The 24,864-nt window shown below is 41.3% G+C and overlaps 1 protein-coding gene and 1 long non-coding RNA gene across 2 annotated transcripts; both read right to left on the bottom strand.

Moving 5' to 3' along the window:
- Positions 1 to 432: 432 nt before the first annotated feature.
- On the bottom strand, positions 433 to 23,152 carry LOC122669571. The gene is made up of 3 exons (XR_006334045.1): positions 22,998 to 23,152; positions 16,292 to 16,299; positions 433 to 444 (listed from the first exon to the last, which is right to left on the bottom strand). It is a non-coding gene; the product is annotated as an uncharacterized LOC122669571 (long non-coding RNA).
- On the bottom strand, positions 19,038 to 20,864 carry LOC122669570 (transcription initiation factor TFIID subunit 8-like). The gene has a single exon (XM_043866362.1). The coding sequence runs from the start codon at positions 20,439 to 20,441 to the stop codon at positions 19,338 to 19,340; it is 1,104 nt and encodes a 367-aa protein (XP_043722297.1). The 5' UTR covers positions 20,442 to 20,864; the 3' UTR covers positions 19,038 to 19,337.
- Positions 23,153 to 24,864: the final 1,712 nt, after the last annotated feature.

Raw genomic sequence — 24,864 nt, 5'->3', positions numbered from 1 at the left:
TTGCCCAAGAAATATTCCATGTCCTCAAACACAAGAGGAGAGGTGAGACTGGGTATCTAGCTCTTAAGCTGGATATGTCGAAGGCTTATGACAGATTACAATGGGATTTTTTCAGAGCCATTTTTGAATTCTTGGGTTCTGATACTCATTGGTGTGATGTTTTGTGAACTCTTCACCTGCTCCTTTTCGATTAAGGTTGTGGGGAGTTGTTTCGAATCAATCGAACCAACTCAATTCTCAAGGAATCTAGCAAGGATGCCCATTATGTCTGTACCTCTTTAACATGGTAATGGAATGTCTTTAACATTCGCTTCGGGTCTATCATGAGTTGAATCCATTTTGTGGCATCAAAATTGCTTGATCAACTTTGGAACTTACCTCCTTTTAGCAAATGACACCACCTTTTCTGTAGGAACACAGTTGAGGATGTCAATACCATCCTAACTATCCTCCATCTTTCTGAGGATTTATCTGGTAAACAAAACAATTAGTCTAAGAGTGGTATCTTTTTTAGCTCCAATACCTCTGAGTCGATTAAGAGATCGATTAAATCACCACTTGGGGGGTTCGGAAATGGAGCAACATACCAAGTATTTTGGTACTCCAACTTTCTCTTTAAGCTCGAAAACACATTGCCTCAACCATCTGATAGTTAGGGTTAAGAATCGATTGTCTGATTGGAAGTACAATCTCCTATGCCAAGTAGGATGAAGTGTTCTTATTAACTAGGTTCTGAACTCCATCCCTACCTTTCATGTATTGTTTCCTAGTTCCCAAATCTTTTTGCACCCAATTAGAATCAATTAATGCGAGGTTTGGAGAGAATATACTGACTGTCATAAGAACCTATGGTCATAAGAACCTATGCCCATAAAATGTATTGGTGGCCTGGGGTTTCGAACCTTCCTTACACATAACAAAGAGCTTCTTTTAAAACTAGGGTGGCGTCTTATCACAAAACCAAACCAGTTGTGGGCCAAGACTTCAAAAGCTAAGTAATTCCCATCTCGGAATCTTCTAGCACATGACCATACCCTACCCAGAGGGTCGTGGACATGGAACAGTATTAGAACTATTCTCCCTGAACTACAAAACATTCTTTGTTTGCAAGTAGGTGGTGGGACCTGGGACGAATATTAATATTTGGAATGACCATTGGCTCTTGAACCTCGATTCATTCGGTGTACCATCATCCATTACACCACATATGACCTATAATATAGTCAATGAACTGATGAATAACGGATCTTTGAATAATGCCTTAATAGCTACTATTTTCCTTTAGCGGTAGCCAAATTTATTCTCCAAATCCCACTTTCTCAAACTCCCTCCTCTGACCAGGTTTCCACTCCCATCACTAGATCTGGTTTGCTCTTGACGAAGGCAGTTGCTTCCTTTATGAGCCTCTGAAATGATAATGAACTTCATCAGCCACACAAAATTGTATGGAAATCAATTTGGAAATTACCTACCCACCACCTGGTGCAAACCAGAGATGGTTAGCACGCCAAGATCAAAACTGGTAGGGGATAGGGTCTGAACTGAAATGGGTTTAATTAGGCTAAGGTTGATTAGGATGGTTGACTGCTGGTTTTGATGGAGGTAAAGAAAAGGCACGGCTAGAGGGTTATAGAAAGAGGGTTATGTATAGGGTTTAAAGGCAGCAAAGGGGTGTGAATGGAAGAAGGGTGTAGGAACAGAATATAAGATATCTTGATAACTTACTAGAAGATGATCTGCTGTAATGGATGATGGATACTTGAGGATAAGGATGATAAATAAAAGTTAAGTTAGACAACTAGAGTCCCCCTAGTGTCCCAGCCGTAGGAGTCCCACCTAGACCACAAAGGGAGATCCACCCAAGGCCACTTGCTATCAAGTAAAGAACTCACAAGGAGATTGATTTGTTGGTTGTAATTCATCCTTCCATGAGCAACCATGGTCTCTTTATATAGTATGAGGAGAGAGGCATAAATGCCTATAAGTTACAACCACCAATGACTTACAAACATACCTTTAGTAACCTACTATTAATGACTATGACTTTAGGAACCTACCACCAATGACTTTAGGAAACAACCAAGACTTTAGTAACCTACCACCAAAGACTTTAAGTTACAACCAAGACTTTAGTAACCTACCACCAAAGACTTTAAGTTACAACCAAGACTTTAGTCACCTACTACCAATGACTTTAGGGAAACTAAAAGACAAGAATAAAGAGGGCCAGCCAAGGTGGTCTGATCTGGTCCTAGGCCCAAGAGGATTAGCCATGGGCTTGGCCTGCTACTATTGGCCAGACTTGGGCCTACGCGCATGAATTCTTAGTTGGGCTGGACCTTTGGCTGCTGATGGGCTGTGTGGGCTTGGACTGGGGCTTTAGCCTAGCATACTTCTTAACAAAGTAGTGATCAAGCCTTCTTGATGGTGGGCTGTTGGTTGGATCAACTGGATGCTCTGCATCAACTCCCCTCATGTTGAAATCATTCATCCCCGATGAATGTTGGATAGTCATGTACTCTTCATAGAGATCCGGATCAAGGCGTTTGAAATCATCGGCATGGATCCAAGTAAGATTAGATCTCAGGTGTCCTTTCCAATTGACAAGAAACTTGTGATACCCCCCATTACGCGTTGCAACATAATGGTCATCAAGCACGTCTTCAATGGTATCCTTCGGGGCAGCCTTGAATTGGGGAACACAAAGGGAGTGCTCAGTATCGCCATCATCGGAATGATGACCGGTGTAAAGAGTGAGATCAGACACATTGAATACATTGGTAATGTTCATGTCGGGTGGCAACTCTAAAAGATAAGCATTAGGACCAATTTGCTTGAGCACTTTGTAGGGACCCATCTTTCGCGGGTGCAACTTGTGGTTGGTTTCAGACATAATCCTCTCAGCATGAATACGAAACATAACCATGTCACCGGGTGAAAAAGTGACTAAACGCCGATGCCGATTAGCATTTGCAGCATAAGAATCATTGCTAAGGGCAATACGTCGATGCACATCTACATGTACCTCAGTGATGTGCCTAATAAACTCATCCGCCTCAATGCTGACCCAGGCATTAGGAGGGAGCGGGACCAAGTCTATTGGACGTCGGGGTTGGACTCTAAGCACTATCTCAAAAGGGGTGCGACCCGTGGTGCGGTTAACCTAGCTATTATAGGCAAACTCGGCTATGTCAAGAATAGATGGCCAAGTCTTCTCATAATCCCTTACCAAACAACGTAGGAGATTACCTAAGCTCCGGTTGACGATTTCTGTTTGCCCATCGGTCTGAGGATGGAATGCCGTAGAGAACTTCAACTGGGTATTGGTTTTCAGCCATAGAGTTTTCCAGAAGTAGCTCATGAACTTGACATCACGATCCGAAACAATAGACTCAGGGAGTCCATGAAGGCGAACAACTTCTTTGAAGAAGAGTATAACAATGTGCCGTGCATCAGATGTCTTACGGCATGGGATAAAATGGGCCATTTTGGAGAAATGATCAACCACCACAAATATAGAATCATGCTTGTCTCGAGTAGGAGGAAGACCAAGCACAAAATCCATACTTATGTGAACCCATGGCGAATGTGGAAAGGGCAGCGGGGAGTATAAACCAATGTTTTGCTTAGTTCCTTTCGCCAGTTGACACGTACGGCATTGTTTGGTCTCATGCTCAACATCCTTGAGAAGGTGAGGCCAATAGTAACGATCAGCAACTTGTAGGAGAGTCTTATCATGCCCAAAGTGTCCACCTAACCCTCCTCCATGTAGTTCCCGAATAAGGTGCTGCCTTAGGGAAGATGCAGGAATATATAAACGAGTGCCCATAAACAAATAGCCATCGTGTAGTGAGTATTTGAAATCTGTCCCACCTTGCTGCAAGGTGTTATGGACCTCGGAAAAATCCTTATCTGTGGGATACTCGGTCTTTACATGATCAATGTTCATGGCATGGGCTGAAAAAGTATTGAGCACCAATATTTTCCGGCTGAGGGCATCGGCCACCACGTTCTCCTTGCCTGCCTTGTATTTTAAAGCAAAGACAAACTCTTGCAAATAGACTACCCATTTGGCATGTTTTTGGCTAACCAACTTTTGTGAATGCAAATGCTTGAGCGGTAAATAAGATAAATTCTTTTCCAATCAAATAATGGCGCCAATGCTTCAAGACTTGGACCACAGCATACAACTCCATGTCATAAGTGGAGTACCGCCGTTTTGCATCATTGAGCTTCTCACTATAGAATGCACTTGGGTGTCCAACTTGCATAAGAACGCCACCAATACCAACATGGGAAGCATCAGTAGACACCTTAAAAATGATGTCAAAGTTGGGAAGTTGTAGGATAGGCGCCTCTATCATACACTTCTTAATTTGAGCGAGGGCTTTAGTAGCAGCAAGTGTCCATTAAAATTTTCTTTTTCCTTTGAGACACTCTGTTATAGGAGCCGTGATGATGCTAAATCCTTTGATGAAGCGTCGATAAAAAGAGGCCAAGCCATGGAAACTCCGAACTTCGATGATGGTCTTTGGAATTGGCCAATCGACGATGCTTTGAATCTTCTCTGGATCAGCTTCAACGCCTTTGGAAGAGACAATGAATCCAAGGAAAAGAACCTTGGGCAGCATGAAAGAACATTTCTTCAAGTTGATATATAGCTTCGCCGAACGGAGAACTCGCATCACATGGCGTACATGCTCCAAGTGATCTGTCGTGTCCTTGCTATAAATCAAGATGTTGTCAAAATACACAACCAGAAATTACCAATAAATGGGCACAATACCTGAGTCATCACCCTCATGAAAGTATTAGGGGCATTGGTAAGTCCAAAAGGCATGACTTTCCATTCATAGAGTCCCTCTTTAGTTCTGAAAGCCGTTTTCCATTCATCTCCGGGCCGAATGCGGATTTGGTGATACCCGCTCGGCCGCTCCTTAGATCTATCTTTGAAAAGATATTGGAGTTGGAAAGCATGTCCAACATGTCATCGAGCCGAGGGATTGGAAATCTGTACTTCACGGTGATCTTGTTGATAGCGCGGCTATCGATACACATTCGCCACGAACCATCTTTCTTTGGGGTGAGAACGGCTGGTACAACACAAGGACTCATGCTTTCTTGGAGAAAACCTTTCTTCAATAATTCTTCAACTTGCCTCCTTAACTCCGCATGCTCCGTTAGACTCAAACGGTACACGGCAGATTTGGGAAGATAGACGCTGGCACAAGGTCGATAGCATGCTGAATGTCCCTCATTGGGGCCAACTCATCTGGAAGTTCCTCTGGGATAAGATGATAAGATCTACAAAATCATTCAAAAGAGCCTAGATAGGCTTGGGATAAGTAACTTTGGGGATGGGGATATTTGCCTTTGTGACCAAGGCCACAACAAGCCTGTTTCAGCACTTGTTTTTACAAACTCCCAGCATGGTACAGCTCGAAGTTTAACGCCACCGGAGGTACCTTTTTCCAGCTTCTTGTTGAACTTTTGAGCTGGTGTATTGCTGGCTGGTTGGTTCTGTGGCTTTGAATTTTGCAGATTCATTGGATTGAAGATGATCTTCTTTCCATTGAAAATGAAAGAACAAAGGTTCTTTTTACCGCCAAATGCTACATCATTGTCGTAAATCCATGGTCTACCAAGTAGAATATCGATCATACTCATAGAAATGACATCACACCATATTTCTTCTTCATAGGAACCCAACTTAAGGGGAACCGAACATCTTTGATTAACCACTATAAAGTTCCCGTTGAGGAGGGATACCATGTGAGGATGTTTCTCGGCTTGGAGGTTGACCTTTGCAATAAAACTTTGTGAGACAACATTAACACAGCTACCGTTGTCCACAATAACTTGTGCTACTTTGGGTCCACAGGCCATTCTATTATAGAATATGCATTGCCTACGCCAGTCCTCACCTTGTGTTTCAGCCACTAGGATTCGATGTACAACATATACATCATGAGATTCCAGCTCCTCTTCTTGGTTTTCAAAAACCTGTTCATCCTCCTCATCAAGGGGTAAACCATCATTGATTTCAACATCATCATCATCAGGCTCAAGTTCAGCTACAACAAAATTAGCACGTCGTACTTTCTGTGGACAGTACTTAGCAAAATGGCCAGTTTTGTTGCAATGATAACAAGTTTGGCTTTTGTCACTCTCTTGCATAGGGGACTTTCCCTTATCAACAGTTTTAGGGACAGCACTTGAGTGAAAAGGGGGCCTATTGTTGGTTGATTGGTTGAAAGTAATCCTCTTAACATCTCTAGTGGAAGTGTTAAAAGACTCGGACGATAATTTTAACAGATCCTCAGCATCCAAGGCTTTTTGATAACAATCCCTAATATCATAGATACTAGTAGTTCCCATTGCTCTACGAACCTCAAGTTTCAAGCCAAGCTTGAATTTAGACATGAGTTGAGCATCACTTGCCTCAATACCAGTTCGAGAAAGTAAGGAAGCGAATTGTTCCGTGTATTCAGCCACAGACAAGGTTCCTTTACGGAGGGTATTAAACTGATCATGAAGTCGATCAATGAAAGAAGGGGGAAGATAGTTATCTTTTAAATCTTCTTTCATTTCCTCCCAAGATGTGATGGGAGTACCCTTGGCAGCCATTCTATTTTCATGCATTTTCCACCATTCCCGAGCAGGACCAATTAATTAGGTCTTGACGAGTTTGATTTTTCTCAACTCCGGCATCTCATACCAATCGAAGTAATCATCAATAGCATTTAACCAATCAAGAAATACCTGGGAATCGAGCTTTCCATTGTACTCTTTCAGCTCCATTTTGACCTTGTGAGTATCGTCTTCCCTTCGGGGATGTTGGCCCGCATTTTGCTCAAAATAGGTTCGCATGTAATTCTCAAAGGTTGGTGGCTGATGTGGTGGTGGTAGTGGTGGTGGTGCATGTATGTTGGTCCTTAAAGGAACCCTGCTGGCTACAAACGATCCGACCGGTGGATGATGCTCACTTCCAGCCTCCATGTTATTGATTGGAGGGTGAGAAGTAGAGGGTTGTCGCTACTCTATTGCTAATATACGAGCTGACATCTCTTGCATGGAGTTAAACATCTGCCTCATAGTAGCAGAAATTTCTTCAAGAGAGTGGGGGTTATCCTCTTCACCAGACACAGCTCTAATACCAATTTGGTGCAACCCTGAAATGGTTAGCACGACAAGATCAAAACTGGAAGGGGATAGGGTCTGAACTGAAATGGGTTTAAGTAGGCTAAGGTTGATTAGAATGGTTGACTGCTGGTTTTGATGGAGGTAAAGAAAAGGCACGGCTAGAGGGTTATAGAAAGAGGGTTATGTATAGGTTTAAAGGCAGCAAAGGGGTGTGAATGGAAGAAGGGTGTAGGAACAGAATATAAGATATCTTGATAACTTACTTGAAGATGATCTGCTGTAATGGATGATGGATACTTGAGGATAAGGATGATAAATAAAAGATAAGTTAGACAACTAGAGTCCCACTAGTGTCACAGCCGTAGGAGTCCCACCTAGACCACAAAGGGAGATCCACCCAAGGCCACTTGCTATCAAGTAAAGAACTCACAAGGAGATTGATTTGTTGGTTGTAATTCATCCTTCCATGAGCAACCATGGTCTCTTTATATAGTATGAGGAGAGAGGCATAAATGCCTATAAGTTACAACCACCAATGACTTACAAACATGACTTTAGTAACTTACTATTAATGACTATGACTTTAGGAACCTACCACCAATAACTTTAGGAAACAACCAAGACTTTAGTAACCTACCACCAAAGACTTTAGTAACCTACCACCAACGACTTTAAGTTACAACCAAGACTTTAGTAACCTATTACTAATGACTTTAAGTTACAAACATGACTTTAGTCATCTACTACCAATGACTTTAGGGAAACTAAAAGACAAAAATAAAGAGGGCCAGCCAAGGTGGTCTGATCTGGTCCTAGGCCCAAGAGGATTAGCCATAGGCTAGGCTTGCTACTGTTGGCCAGACTTAGGCCTATGCACATGAATTCTTAGTTGGGCTAGGCCTTTGGCTGCTGCTGGGTTGTGGGCTTGGACTGGGCCTTTAGCCTAGCATACTTCTTGACAAAGTAGTGATCAGGCCTTCTTAATGGTGGGTTGTTGGTTGGATCTGTTGGATGCTCTGCATCACCACCTGTGAGGACTACGGGTTTCGGGGGTGAAACCTGATCTCAAAGTCTAAATGACAAGGAGTCGCCACCTAGATTAGGGTCTAGTACCCATGCTGAAAATAAAACAAAATGACTCCAATCGGAACTAGTGCAATCCAAAGGTTGGGGTCCATGTCAGGCTGCAGTCCGAGGAAGGTATTAGGCACCCTGGTCCACCCAGTAAAAACCGGACTTCTACCTTAGGTTGATGTTATTTGGGTTGAACCTAAATTAATATAATTAAGAATGCTAGGAAGTCACACACAATCACAAAAGAAGATGGATGGATGGCATACCTTGATCCAACTTTACCCTGCGTGGTTAGTATATTGGAATTTAAAGCATACATGGTTGAGAGGAATATAAATCCTATAGTAAACATGCTGGAAATTACAGAACTGCCATTCAAAATAACAAAGCATGGAGATATAGGCATTTAGAGCATGGTAGACATAAACAGAAGCATTCAAAACATGATTGACAGCATGTAGGACATCAAGAATAATAAAAAATAAATGAGGGTAAATTTGTGCATGGGAAACTATGAAAATACTCCTAGTGCTAAACTAGCCTAAAAAGGGTGAAAAACATGAAAAGAGGAAAGGGGGAGGGATCTAAACCTCTAAGATGAAGAAAAGCGATGAAATCATCTAAAAGAGATTAAAATAAAGATGAAAATTTCGTTTAAGAAAAAACAGTGAATACAGCCTACTCTAAGAAGAAAAAATAAATGAAAAATACCGAAGTAGCAACATAAAATCCGGTAAAATCAGAGAAGATAGCTGAAGGGTTTAGGAAGACATGGTGGAAAGGGTTCTTTGCAAAACCCATTTGACAAAGCAATATAACTGTGCACAGCACCAATGCCCCATGGAGGGCAGCAGCGAATCGTGCGCAGTAGAAAAACGAGAAGAAATCACAAAAAAAATATACAAAAATATGAAATCAATACTGGAAGAAAGAGGACTCACTTGTCTACAATTTTCGTGAAGGAAGATCATTTGAGTGGCCTACATTGTGAAAAGGGTTCTTTGCAAAACCCATTCGACAAAGCAATATAACTGTGCACAGCACCGCTGCCCCCATAGAGGGCAGCAGTGAGTTGTGCTCAGTAGAAAAACGATAAGAAATCACAGAAAAATCACAAAAATATGAAATGAAGACTGGAAGAAAGAGGACTCATCTGCCTACAATTTTCACAAAGGAAGATAATTCGAGTGGCCTAGACTCAGCTTAGGGGCTTCAAGTCAAAACTGACATAGCAGCACAGCAACTTATGCCCCAAAATACTCCAATACACTTGCAAATAATGAAACTTCGTATTGGAATTTGTCGGAAACATATCGAAATCGTATCAGGATCCCCCAAAATGCGTAAGGGGTGATGTAGATCACAAGTCCATATGTACCCGCAAGAACAAGCCCCAAAACCAGCCCAGCAAGGTTACTGGTTCTGCAGTTTCAATAGAACAGAATAGGAGTTTTAGGTCAAATTCTAGGGTTCGGGTTAGGGTAATGGGGATGAGTATTATATGGTACAGCTAGGCAGGTTTAGGGGAGTCTAATGAACTAGGTTTTATTGGTTTTGGATGAATAGAAGTAGTTTAGATGTAATTGGGCAGCAACTAGGGTTAGGGTTTTGGGAAATAGGGAAGTGATGGAATCTAGGGTTTATAGGTGGAGTTAGGGCAAGGGCTTTAGGTTGAGTGTGGGTAGGGTGGAGGGGAATATATGCTGAAAGTTACAACTAAATCAGATGGTTAAATCTGGAGTTATGGAGGTTACCTAGTAAAAATAGGAGAGAGGAGTAAAACTGTAATTTCAGACAATCGGCTGGGTAGATGGGTACTGAAATTTGAATTGAGTCTCTGTTAGGGTTTGAGGAAGATTCGATCAAATTTTTAGCAGATTCTAATGGTTAGATTTGGCTGGGCAAAATTCTCACAAAAATCACCTTGTATGTGACCTTCTAGAAGGAAGAAGAATAGTTGTAGAATTTCTTACTTGTTGCGGGTCTTCAATGGAAGTAGCAGCTCTGTGATAGAAGGATAGAACCACCTTCCAGCTGTAGAGGATCCTCCCAACCATCATAGCGTAAGGAGTCGATCAGATTCCACCAATCCCTTTCCACCTTGATAGAACCACAAAGATGCACACTCGCAAGGAGCAAAGGAGCAGCTATGGGAGCAAACAAAAGCTTTTTCATTAATCAAATTGGTATTCAATACTTGGCCCCCTTACAACCTTATATAAAAGACTCAAGATTAGACTCCGACACTAAAAAGGAAAGGCCTAACCCAATCCTTAATCTATTAGCTAACTTAAACTGACTAGAAAACTGAAATAGACTCAAAATAGAGTCCTAATGCAGCCCAATTTAAATACTTAAAAGAAAACTACTAAAATCATTTAAATTGAATCATTGGTTGAACCGGTTCAATTTAAAACACCAAATAAAAAGCTAAGTATATGAGCTAATCCCGTATACAACCTATTTACCCATATTTTAATCCAAAAAAAGTGGCCTATTACATTAGAAACCCATGGGATCATAGGCCCAACATATATGTAACCCAACCCTAGACTTATTCCCAATGAAACAAGCCCTATTTGGTGATGAATCTGCATCACAACCCCAACCCAGAGTGAAGCATGAAAAAAATAAAAGACCAAAAACACTGTCTACGTGAACAGTGTCACAGCCCATATTTTTCTTGGTTGGAGATGTTTTTTAGATGATTTTGTGGGCCCATCAAGCGGAGAAAGATTCTATCCTAATGCTGCCATAGTTTAAGTTCTACTTTCAGCTTTAGAAAGTATATTATGTAGTTTCTAATTTCAGGTTGTTTTTATATTTGTTCCTTGCTTGTTTAGAGGCTGGATCTATAAAGCCTTAGTAGTTTCTATTTTTCATTAGTTGCTATCTTACCATCTTCTATTTTGGTTTTAGGAAGTTTCTATTTTCTACCTTCTATTTTGTAAGCTTGCCTAAGCTATTAATAGGCCCCCTATTGTAAGGAATGATAAGATTTTGGAGAAAAGAATTTCCAGGCCTTGTTGCCATTGGTTAGGGGAGAAATTCCATGTTTCAACAACTGGGATAGCTGTGGGTGAGAGACCCAGAGTGAAACGCGTATTCCCCTACCCCCCCCCCCTTCTTCTTACCCCTTTTTATTTTCTTCTTCATATGTAACAGAAAAATAGCAATAAAAAAACAAAAGAGTTGCAGTTTAATTTGTTCTTTTCATTGAATCAATCCTGCTGCAATCGATCTCAAGCTGGTTTCCCTGGTTCCAGGTCGACTTTTACATTATTTGGTATTAGAGCTAAGGAGAGGCGGCTAAAGATTGACGGTTGTTGCATTCTACTTGAAGATTCATCATGCAAGTTAGATTCGACAACTCTACCAAACTCGAGGGTGAGTTTTTTTTCAAGATGGGGAGAGTTGACGTAGATCACAAGTCCATATGTAACCGCAAAACAAGCCCCAAAACCAGTCCAGCAAGAGCGTGGGATGCGACTGCTGTGAGAAGCAGTCTGGTCTAAGGATGTGGGAAGTTTTTGTTGATTCGATGGAGCATCACCTAAGGCAGCCCCAGCCCAGAGTGAAGCATGAAGAAAACAAATGTCACGGCCCATATTTTCCTTGAGTGGAGATATTTTTTAGATGATTTTGTGGGCCCATCAAGTTGAGAAAGATTCTATCCTAATGCTACCATAGTTTAGGTTCTATTTTCAGTTTATATTATGTAGTTTCTAATTTCAGGTTGTTTCTATATTTGTTTCCTTGCTTGTTTAGAAGGCTGGATCTATAAAGCCTTAGTAGTTTCTATTTTCATCTAGTTTCTATTTTTCATTATTTGCTATTTTACTACCTTCTATTTTGGTTTTAGGAAGGTCCTATTTTCTACCTTCAATTTTGTAAGCTTGCCTAAGCTATTAATAGGCCCCCTATTGTAAGGAATGATCAATTTTGGAGAAAAAGAATTTTCAAGCCTTGTTGCCATTGGTTATGGGAGAAATTTCATGTTTCAACAACTGGGATAGCTATGGGTGAGAGACTCAGAGTGAGAAGCCCATTCCCCTATCCCCCCCTTCTCTTCTATATCCCTTTCTTCTTCTTCTTATCCTTTTTATTTTCTTCTTCATATGTAACAGAATTCAGCAATAAAAAAAAAAGAGTTGCAGTTTAATTTGTTCTTTTCATTGTATCAATCCTGCTGCAATCGATCTCCCGCTAGTTTCCCTGGTTCGAGGTCGACTTTTTATTAGTGCTGTTTCGGAACAGTATGTACCTGGTCCATATGCAGCACCAGGGCGTAATTTAGCTGGTTCTAAGCCTATTCCAGCTAAGGTCTCAGTCTATGGGGTCAGTCTGGGTCTACGACTCTACGTAAGTGTGTCAAAACCGTTGACCACTATTTTGAAAATCATTTTGTGATGCAAAATGATCACCAAATAGGGCTTATTTCTTTAGAAATAGGCCTAGGGTTGGATTATATACATGTTGGGCCTTTGTTCCCAAGGGTTTTTTTATGTATTAGGCCACTTTAATGAGCCTAAACTAGGGGTATATAGGTTGCATACGGGATTAGCCCAATACTTAGTTTATTTTCTTGTTTTTAGAATGAACCGGTTTAGTTTATTTTCTTGTTTTTAGATTGAACCGGTTTAGAATTGGTTGCATCCAATTGGTTCAATTGGTCTAATTTAAGTGAAGTGTTCCTATTGGTTAATAGGTCCTTATATCCTATTGGCTAATATGGAATCTTCTTTTAAATTAATAATTTTAAGTTAGATATCATTTAACTTAAGTTAGTAGGGTTAAATAGGTCTTTTACTGTTTTAAATTAGTTAAGTTAGATTAAATCTCTTCCTTCCACGATTTTTGAAGGAAAAGACTTTAAATTGTACTAGGACTTGGCATAAAGCCATCTTATTAATATAGTAAATCATGGAAGGCTTCCCCACATTGAAATTTGAATTAAAAGACTGTTTTCTGTTGCTGGCCGACTGCTGCTGCTGTTCTGCTCCTTTGAGTATGCATCCTTGTGGATTTCAAGGTGGAAAGGGTGGGTGGATTCCTGCGACTCCTTATGCCGTGACGGCTGGGAGGATCTCTCTCTGAAGGTGGCTTCATCCTTCATCATTCAAGCTGCTGCCGGTGGATTCCAGTGTTGAGTTTGAACTTTAAATTCTGTTTTTTCTATTCACTCTCCTTCCCAATCAATTCCCCCTTTATTTTCTATTTTAATTTCATAAACCCTAGTGTTCTAAATTCTGTCCAGCCATATCCTATCACCCAAATCCCTTCAAACTTCAGATACAGCATCACTACATTAACCCCTCCACTCGATCCTGACTGCTGCCCTCATCCCTAGTTCAAAAACCCTAAAATTCCAGAATCCGTACTTCTAACCACCAAAACCCTTCCATATTTGGATCGAACCTTTCCCTTACTGTTTAGAAAACTCGACCTTAGTCCCAGCCCTTAGATCCCACTCAAAACCCTAGTTTTGGTAATTTTTCTCAATTTCTAAAACCCGAAACCCTAACCCTAATTCTGCAGGAATTTTAAACTGATCCAAATCCCAATATTTTTATATCAAAATAACCCCCTAGACCTGCTGATCATTACCATATATTACTTTCATCCATAACCCTAGCCTAAACCCTAGGTTAGCCCTAAAGAGCCCCAAATCTGCCCCAAACAGCAGACTCGATCAGAATCTGATTTCACCTGGCTCCTAATAGGATTATCTCCTATTCTAGGACTACATTATTTTGGGTTCATTTTAACCACCTATACCATCATGGGAGTTGAGAACACTGCCTGGGGGCAAGGGGGACACTTCGAACTATAACAAGGAACCACTTCCATACTTTGGGTAGATTCCAAGCTCATCATCGTCTAGGGCCACTTGGGGCGACAAAATGGTGTGTCTACACAACCTAAAATTCTGTCTGTTCTTGTAGAAGGTTTTTATAGGTGGTCTTAATACCAAAAATAAAATCCAAACTTTTCTACATATTGATGAACGTTGTTTGCCTATGTAACATGGAAAATGAAACTCCATGACACCTTTTCCTATCTTATCCTTTCTCTAAAAGGATTTGGGCAGCAGGTTCTCTTGGGCTTCACTCTTCCTCTACTCTTCCAACCATTTATTTAGTAGCCTTTAATGCTTGTTTCATGCCTACTAAATCTTATGTTAACGGATGACCCAGTGACCCGTGACCCGAACCCAGATACATTAGAGTGTTTGGGTTCAATATGCACATGTTGCACATATGATTATGTTAGGATTTATTTCCAGATTTGTAATGATATATGATTATAAATAAAGCGGTGGCCTCTGTCTATTCAATAAGACAGAATCATTCTTTTCTCTCGTCTTTCTCAACTTGGTATCAAAGCTTAATCCTCTTAGCGATTTTTCAGAATTTGCCACTACCAACCACCGCCGTCACCGCAACCCCCATGGCCCTTTTTGCCCTCCTTTATGGCTTCTTTTTTGCGCCGATCACGTCGGCCTCGCACTACCACTGCCTGCCGGCCCTACCTACTTGCGCCAGGCCTTCCAACCCCTATCGGTGCCTCTCCAGCCCCTGCCGATGCTTCTCCAGCCCTTGTTGGTGCCTCTTCAACCCCTGCCGGTGCCTCCGCCTGGATCAGCCCAGGCCTGCCAACATCTCTACGGCCCTTTTTAGACCACCGCCTTGCCTCATCTACTTCTGCCACCTGTTCTAGGCCCTCTGTCGATCTCTTTAGGATCTGCCGACCCATTCTGCCAACCTGCGCAAGTGTCGCCAGCCTTTTGCTGCCTTGTGCCAACTTCCTTACTTCCCTAGCAATTTTTTATGATATGTATGCTTGCTATCATCTTATTTGTGACTTTTTTTGAGGTATTTCCCGTCCAACTTGTTGTGCTTATTTTTCTTGGCGCTATGATGGAAGAATCTGTTACTTCCCTTGGTACTTGGAGTGGTCCCTTGAATCACCTTGGCACTCCACACCATTTTCTTCAGCCAAGACCCATCAAGTTGAATTGACTTAATTATCTCGCGCGGTCACGTGCTTGTCTCCTTACCATTCGTGGTAATCATTTGTCAAGGTACATAACTGGTGACACCCCTATGCCTACAGAGACTTCTGCCGAGGAAAATTAGTTAGCAAATGATGCCTTGATTATGTCCTTCTTGTTGAATTCTATGGAACCAGCCATCAGTCAGAGCTTTGTTCTGTTGAATTCTGCGAAAAGAATTATGGGAAGCTGTTAAACACACTTATGGGCAGATCAATAATTATGCTCATATCTATGAGCTTCGTTGCCAAGTTTATGACACCATATAGAAAGAACTTTCAGTGCCTGCATATTATTTTGCCCTCACTACTTTATGGTAGCAACTAGACTTCTATCACCCCGTTGCCATGACAAGGCCTACTAATGCAGCCACGTTTTCTAAAGAACGTGAAATGGAACAGGTGTATGATTTCCTTAATGGTCTCAACACAGAATATGATCCGATTCGGCTTCAAACCTTGAGCAGAGGCAACTTTGCATAACTACTTGAGGCTTACAATATGATTCAGCATGAGGATCATTGTCTTTCTGTTATGATGCCTCTTGCCGTTTCCACTCGGTATGCCCTTGTCACTACTCCACAACCCTCTTTTTCTGTGGATACTGTTGGTACAGTTAGCAAGTCTGGTGCTACTCGTGAACCTGTGAAATGCGACTATTATGGTTGTCCTCGTCACACTCAGGAGACCTGTTGGAAACTCCATGGTCGTCCTAAAGGAGGTTGGAAAGGAGGAAAATCTGGTTCGACTCGTCCCCAGGCTTACTTGACCGAGACTACTGAGGCTTCTACTAGCTCCTCTATGTCTGCCGAACAGTTGGTGACCCAACTCCAGCGTATGATGACTCAGCTTGGTCATGCATCTTCTACCACGGCACCCCTTACCCCATCTGCCTCTCATTTACCTCCAAGAAGATGAAGAGGTGGTTGAGAATATTCTATAGCAAATCAATGATATTCAATATGTTGTTCTTGAAGAGGTGGAGCTTGTGTCTCAATTATTAGATGAGAAGGTTGCTAACACTAAAGACTCTATGGTTAGGACATTCACAGTAGGTGCTGATTCAGAGGTAGAGCACATAGAGTTTGTTATGCCACCATGGTTCTTCGAAGAGAAAGCTCCACGCCTTGAAGACTATATTCCTAATGTTCCTGCCCCACCAGAGTTTTGTTTGGGAATGGTTAAAGCTGCTACTCATATGTTGTTCCCCCCTCATCACTGCAAAATTCGAGGACGAATTTTTTCAAGCTGAGGACAGTTGATGCAGATTCATCATTGAAATGGGCTTATTTCTTTAGAAATAAGTCTAATGTTGGAATATATATATGTTGGGCATTTGATCCCAAGGGTTTTCTATGTAATAGGCCACTTTAATGGGCCTAAACTAGGGGTACATTGGTTGCATACGAGATTAGTCCAATACTTAGTTTATTTTTATGTTTTTTAATTGAACCGGTTCAAATTGGTTGTATCCAATTGGTTCAATTTAAGTGATTTAATTGTCTTTTATTTTATGTTGTTAGGGACAATTAGGTCTTTTTACTATTTTTAGTTATTAGTTTTTAATTGTAGTCATTCCCTTCCACAATTTAAGTGAGGGAAGTGTTTAGATTGTATTAGGATTTGACTATTAGCCTTTTATTATAAATATTAAATCGTGCGAGGCTACCCCGCAGTTTTTATGAATTAAAAAAATCGTGTTTGCTGCCATTGTTGCTTCTGCTGCTACTCCTTGTGAGTGTCAGCCTTGTGGTTCTATCAAGGAAGAAAGGGTAGGTGGATCTCCTACGACTCCTTATGCTGTGACAGCTGGGAGGTTCCCTAAGATTGAAGGTGGTTCTATCCTTCTCTGCTGTCCAAGCTTGCTGCCAGTGGGTTCTACTATAAGTTTGAGACCCAATTCTGTTTCTAATCCTCCAACCTAAACCTACTTCATCCCCATTGATCCCCATAACCCCTGGTCATCTAAGCTTCATCCAACCTTCATCAATTATCAGAATTCAACCAAATTCAGACCACAGCTCCCTCATACCATTAAAACCCTAGCTCCCATTAACCTCCATTAAAGCCCCACAAACCCTAAAATTTCCATAGCCTAATCTAACCATCAAAACCAGCCCAAACTTGGTTCGAAGTTCGAACATCCCTCCCACTGTCCCCTACACTCAATCCAAAGCCCTGCCCCAAATTCCCATCTAAAACCCTAGTTTTGGCTGTTTTCCTATTTCCAAAACCCGAAACCCTTACCCTAAATTTTCTGAAATTTAAAATCTCATTCAAATCTAACCAAACCTAGCTCATTAAATTTCCTAAAGCCAGCCTAGTTTTATCATATAAATTATATTCTCATTACCCTACCCTAAACCCTAGAAATTGACCTAAAATCCTAATTCTGCCCATTCAAACCAGCAGCCCCTTTTAGATCCTGCTGTTTGGCCTCTAGTAGGATCCTTCACCTATCTAGAGCTACATTACGAAGGGTTGGGGTTAAACCAGAAATAAATAACGTATTATATCTCACAGCAGATTAATCTGATGGGGACAGAACTCTGGTATAAATTACCAATTGATACGGTGAATAAAATCTCAAAATCTGTCTTACATCCAATGGATGGAAAGGGCGTTATATTACTATCACAGGACCCAGCAAATGGATCAGGCTGAAACCACCATCGAAGGAGAATGCTGTAACGGGTATTATTCTGTCAAAATTTGGACTGAAGTTGATGGTTAGAAGAGGAAGGGGGAAAAAAGAAAGAAAGGGTTGTTGGTCTCTCACAAACTAGGAGATGGCCTCTCACCAATCTCCACCTTGGAATCTCACCAAGGTATGTTGTCTCTCACACTCACACACATGCACATAGCACTCAAAGTTTGTTGTTAAAATCGTGGGAGGCTAGGAACTGCCTCCTCCTTTATTTATAAATTGCCTTGTTACAAAAATAGAAACTCTCCTTGGCTAACGGATAGAATTACAAAATAGAAACTAAATAAAATTTGCAAGGAAATATAAACTCAAAATATAGAAACCTAATATTCGTAATGACTAAGAAACAAAAAATAACTATTTAAACCTGTATAGGACTTAAATCCATAATATTTGGGCTTATAGAAATTGCCCATTAAATAAGTAAACCCAAAAATATAAAGCAAATGGCCCATACAACCCACAGGACACTCAAAATTACACCTATTAGTCCATTCTTGGACCAGTTTGGTGGCTTGATTTGTTGCTTCCCTTCTTCTTGTCCTCTAGAACTACATCACATATATCCTCCAACTACATAGTTCTATAGAAAAAAAATCGAAAATACAACAATTTTATGCTGATGTAATTTGACGTACTGGATATCTGCATTTTTGTACAGCTATTCCTCTTCTTGTCTTGGTCAACATACACTGAAGGAGCCAGCCAGAAAGACCAACAGCAATTTAATAAACCATTAATCCCATACCTCTTTTTGTTTTATAACCTTCAGTGCAATTGGATAAAATAGAAGCATGTAAACACTGAGCATCCAAAAAGCACAATTTGTGCATTGGTGAAATACAATGCAGGAAAAAAAATGCAAAACTAATATCCCATTCCTACTGTCAATGAGGGTCTTACCCTTAGAGCACCCACAGGATTAAGGAAGACTCAAAATCTAAAATTAGCTATCGCAGAAAACTAGAGACATGTACAGGTTCAGTTCTCTTCCTCATGCATGTGGACATTGCTATGTTAAATTGGATAAACAAATAAACAACTACCACAAAAGGAGAAGTCCATGCATCCATTCAATATAGGATCATGGAAGAAGAAAAAAGGTTTTCATTGAAAAGAATTGAAGACAAGGGCCACTGTATGAAGGGAACAAACATTGACATACCTCAAAAATTTGTTAAGGTAGAACCAAGGGGGACTCCCAACTGTCCGTCCCACTAATATTATCCATAGCACAACAACAAGATGGCCTTTGACTTTGACTACCCCACAACCCACCCCTTGCTGTTGCTGCAGAACTCTTGAACAAGTATACAAATCCCGATCAAGCAACCAGTCAGCAACCAGTCAATGAACTAATTTACAACAGAGCAAGTTCTCGTGGGTTTTCCATGGATTCCTTCAGAATTTGCTCTGCTCTCCTCTTCTTGTCATCTTTCTCATCGTCCCTCCCAAACCATGGAACTGTTTTCACCACACTCTGACTGTGAAGGTTCAAATAACGAGGTGCACCTAAAGACTTCCCATTCCCGAGCTTGAAATGCACAGTGGGTCTCCTGTTAGGGAGGTCCTTTCTCTCACCATCTCCAGAATCATAAAAACCACTCTTTGCAGCTTCAATAGCAGGAGCAAACGTATCCAACACCGAAACTCTTTTTTCCAGAACCTCTTCATTAGAAAGCTGGGGGGGAGGAACAACGGAAGACACATCTTTCTCGCTAAACTGCAGAGGTGGAGCAAGAAATGGGTTACTTCCTGCTGCTCGTTTCAGCTTCCCAGCATCTGCAGGGTCCACTGTGGCAGGCGCTGCCGAACCATTGCATGCCAAACGCTGCTGCAAACTCAGCAAAGACCGTTCAGCCTTCCTTCGCTGCCTCACCTGTTCAATTTTATCTGTACGAGGATCTGCTGCCCTCTCATTCCATACAGGAGTGTGAACATACGTGTGGGAATCGGGAAATGCAGGCAACCAAGGGGGAATGTTTTTGCCAGGCGGCATCTCTCCGATCTGCAGAAAACTTGGAGTGAGCTTCCTGTCTCTGATGACCGGGAAATATGGAACAGGGCGGGAAAAAGGAAGCTCTTCTTCCAAGCTCAAGTACTGCGTAATAACTTGAACTACGCCTGAACCTGCAGTGCAACGGTGGACATTTGATGCACCGGAAAAACCCTGCGAAGTTCCTAAATCTTCAAGCCCCTGAACGATATCGAAGACGTTACACTGTGTTCTACCTGCTAAATTAGCGTAAAACTTAGCAGTCTTGCCTAAGTCACGGAGGTAACGGATTGCGATTTCGGAGAGGACTTCAACCGCGGACTGCTGGAAGCCCTGAAAACCCGCGCTCTCACATATCTGCGCGACAGCAATCTTGGCAATAGCCCGGCCAAAATCGTCGCCTCCCCTCGATTTCCTCTTGGCGTCGTCTTTGTTCTCTTTTCCACTCTCCCCACCTCCATCGCTCATATTCAAAACTTCATATCATTTCACCGGAAGCAGGGTTCCAACACCATTTTTTTTCTCAGGAGATCACACAGAAGCAAATTAACCCACAGAATTTCGGTTCCAGCTAGGAGTTGCGACAGCAACACTTCGCTCATCAAATATTAGACATCTAAACTGTAGAATATTCGAGTTCGAGAGAACCCCGGACCGGTATTGCATTTCAATTACAACAAAGGAAAATGAAATACAAAGTTGCGAAAGACTTTGATTTTGTTGGACTCTTACCAGTGCTTTATAGGGCTAATACATCCAATCCGCCAAGAAGCGATCAGAGCTGCATCTCAGGCGAGTGAATAGTCGACAACAAATCGCAGAATCAGCCTCGCACGTGTAAACCCTAATAACAGAAATCCTGTGAACTTTCCCGTTAAAAAGGACCAAAAATGATGATCGCCCATGCGGTCGCCAATTGGAGATTCTCTGGTGGACTTGAATTCACCATTTACAGCACCCTCGGCTGGCGTGAACGCGAACGCTTCTTCCAGCCCTATCAGCTCTGGCATCTCCGCCCAGCCTCCTGCTACTCCTTAGCAGAACCTTCTCTTGTTACAGATGAAGCCGAAGCTCTGCATATTGCTAATTTGCAGATCCATGCGGAAAGCCTGTACAAACAGTCCTTGATCGCCTTACACAAAGAAGCTCTCGGACTCATGAACTAACGAGGTAAGGGTTTTGAATTTTCGAAGTCTCTAAACCTTCGAAAAACCCTTACGAGGGTAGAAGCAAGTTTCTAAAACTCGGGTTTCAACAAGGTTTCGATCTGCCAGAAATCGAGTTCATCTCGATTTCGACCATATTTTGATCGAAACCTAGGATTTTTTTCCATTGGTGGAAGAAACTAAAGTTTCGACCCCAAAACAAGGTTTTTTAAGTCTATCTTTTGCAAGTTGCCTATTTTTCACATTTTAAACACAATCCATGAATTACATTCACCAAAAAAATCACTGAAAATAGTACTTGTGGTTATTGACCCAAGTTTACTAACGTACGCGCTGATACAATACAGACACTAAAATGGTATTATAAATTTATAATTAGTTCACATAATTATAAGGGAAAAGTTTTCATACACGGTTGTGTAAACCGTGTATGTGAGAAGATCTCTCACAAAAAGTTGGAAAAGTCATAAATCTCCACCCATTAATTAATGTCTTGAAACTCCCACCCTCTCACATACACGGTTTACACGATCGTGTATGAAACCTTTCCCCTAATTATAAAGTACTTGAACCATGAATAATATATTGAATCCAATTAAAACATTAAGATGCCCCTCTTCAATTCCCTGCGAAGTTTATTGGTGGGTCTAATCTACAAGCAGCGTACCATTGAAGATTGCGAAGCCGTTCTTTCGAATGCACAACTTACCTATCCCATGACATGTTATGGGACCAATTGATCTGATAGTCCATTACAGACTGTAAAAAGAAAAGCACAGGGTTGGAATTTAATGTCAAACTCTTTATTGATCTCCCCAGCCCACCTGAGAAGCTTTTTGTTATATAAGGAGATGCCTCCATAAAAACTGTTCTTCTCCTTGAAATGATCCTCTTTTCAAGATCTATGAACCCAAAAAAAAAAAAAAACAAAATCAACAAAACAACACAACATATAATTTGAACAATTACTGTGGAATAGAATAGAATAAAACGAAAGGAATACCAAGAACAACTTCATTTCTCCCAAATATTTCTTCATCAAATCCTTTTCTCCATTTTGAACAAAAAATCTTTGGAAGGATGGACGACTTTGACCCATAAGGGAATTTTAACTAAAATAAATAAATAAATAAGGAGAAAAAAATGCAAAAATAAAGAATAGGAGAAGAATATAGGAATAGAAGATAAGGCTGTCATTGGTTTGAATGGAAAAAAGAAGGTAGGAGTAGAAGATAAGGCTGTGTAGTATGGTTCTGCACCTAAAAGTAAAGATGCTTGGTCTGTGAATTATTGGCATCATGTTCAGTTCAGCTAAAACCAAGGAAAAAGCATGTTGTTTGGTCATGGTTTAGACCGTTTTGACCTGCTTTCGAGTTTCAGTCCAACTCGTCTCGGAACCTGTCAAAACCGAGACAACTCAACGGTTTTGACAGGTTTAAGTCGAGTTCTTGATCACTGGGTAGAAGAGAGAGAGTGTGTGTGTTAGAGTGTGAAAGAGAAGGCGTAGATCCGATCCTATCCAGCTGATACCGAGATCACGATCCATGGGCCCCACCTCCAAAAAAAAAAAAATACTTCAATCTAAAAAATATGGGTAATTTACACATACCACTCCTGAGGTTTAACGAAAGTATAATTTTACCCCTCAGTTTTGGATAATTTTGTGTACCCCACTGAGGTTTACAAACGTTAACAAATACACCCATTCCGTCGGCTCATGACTAACAACATTAAAAATATGATGTGAACTGACAAAATTGGCCTTGCAAAGAAAGAAAAAAAAAAACAAAAACCTACGACTCATTTTGGGGAAGATGAGTTGCAGGCATCTCTCTCTCTCTCTCTCTCCTGTCAGAACGAGAACTTCTAGCCAGAGATTTCAATGGCCTTCACCTCTGGCTTCTTCACTTCTTCCTTGGGCATAGTAACAGTGAGCACTCCATTATCCATGGCAGCCTTCACCTGATCAATCTTGGCATTCTCATGCAACCTAAACCTGCGTAGGAACTTGCCACTACTATGCTCAACCCCTTGCCACTGGTCACTCTTCTCTTCCTGCTCTTTGCTCCACTCTCCACTGATCTGGAGAACTCTGCCTTCTTCCACTTCAACCTTCACTTCTTCCTTTTTGAGCCTAGGAAGATTAGCTTTGAAGATATGGGCTTCTGGGGTCTCCTTCCAATCGATTCGGGCATTGGCAAACGCAACTGTTTCATTGGCAAACATCATTGCGCCCACCAAAAGGTCCAAGAACTGTAGGGTCTCTGATAAAAAAATAAGGATCCCCAAATGGATATGGCCCTAATCTTGTTGTCCTTATGGTACCCATCCTCCTCTTCCTCATCTTCTTCTTCTCAGAAAGTGAAGCAAACTTCTTCTTCTAGCTCCCTCCAATTGCCTCTGCCACAGAAAATCCAAACTCTTTTGCAAATTTCTGCTTCCACAGATCATCGTTTGATGATAGGTATCGCAGTTCAGAACGAATACAACCAATCTTTGTTGTATCTACACCTGGAAGAAAATCCAGAATTTGAAACTTAAGTTCAGTTGGGAGCAGCATGAAGAATGGTGGAGAAACTAATCCAGTTTTCTCATAGAGATTGACAAGGAGAGGCCATGTCGGTCTGTCCTTTACCATTTTCCAAATTTCAAACAAAGAAGCTTGGGATGAGGAATAGATAGAGAAGTTGAGAAGGGAAAGTTGTTGAATGGATCATAGATGGTTCGCCAGCCATCAAAGAAGCTTGGGATGATCGACATTGCCACTGATTTAGGTTTTGTTTAGGGATTGACACAAATTGCAAAGAACTCTTCACATATTGCTTGATGATTGGCGTAGAACTTCTTGAACATTGTGGAGGAAGGACACAGAGTCCTATATGTATAGAATAGGGGAGGGAGGATTCTAGTACTTTCTTGTGTTTTCCTTCACCTAGCTTTAAAATTTTCTTGTGATTCTATTGGAAAAAGAAGACCAGTTCCTTCTTTTTCTCCATTAGAGATTTACATTTAGAGAAGAGAACACGGTAGTTTACTTGACAAGAGAGAGAGAGAGAGAGAAAGGAGGAGAGAAAGGGATGAAGGCAACTCATCTTCCCCAATTGATTTGGGGAAGATGAGTTGTAGGTTTTTTTTTTTTTTTTTGTAAGGGCAATTCTGTCAGTTCACATCATATTTTTAACGTTGTTAGTCATGAACTGAAGGAGTGGGTGTATTTATTAACTTTTGTAAACCTTAGGGGGTATGCAGAATTATCCAAAACTGGGGGGTAAAATTATATTTTCGTTAAACATCAGGGGTGGTATGTGTAAATTACCCTAAAAATATTTTCATAAGGGGAAAGTTTTCAAGGCATTAATTAATAAGTGGTGGTTTATGACTTTTCCAACTCTTTGTGAGAGAGGCTACGACCGTGCATACTTATACGGCCAACTCTTTGTGAGAGAGGATACGACCGTGCATGCTTACACGGCCATGTATGAAAACTTCCTCCATCCTAAAATCATTACTGAACAAACTTTATAGGCTACCGGCCGAGCCAGCAGATGGATGAGGGAGCCAAGAAACCCATCGGCCACAGCACCACAGCTCCACAGCTCCACAGCTCATATCCCTTGGGTGGGCCATGGACCATGGTCGCTTCTGCCAGTATCCTAATTCGTACCGTTTCATCCGGGAAAAATGAAAGGAAAATTGGGTCTCCAACCCCGAGTCCCGTTCTACTA

The sequence above is a fragment of the Telopea speciosissima genome, chromosome 7 (genome assembly GCF_018873765.1).
Source record: "Telopea speciosissima isolate NSW1024214 ecotype Mountain lineage chromosome 7, Tspe_v1, whole genome shotgun sequence".
Classification (NCBI taxonomy): domain Eukaryota; kingdom Viridiplantae; phylum Streptophyta; class Magnoliopsida; order Proteales; family Proteaceae; genus Telopea; species Telopea speciosissima.
Note: the sequence above shows the minus strand (reverse complement) of the source record. Positions and strands in the feature narration are given on the sequence as shown.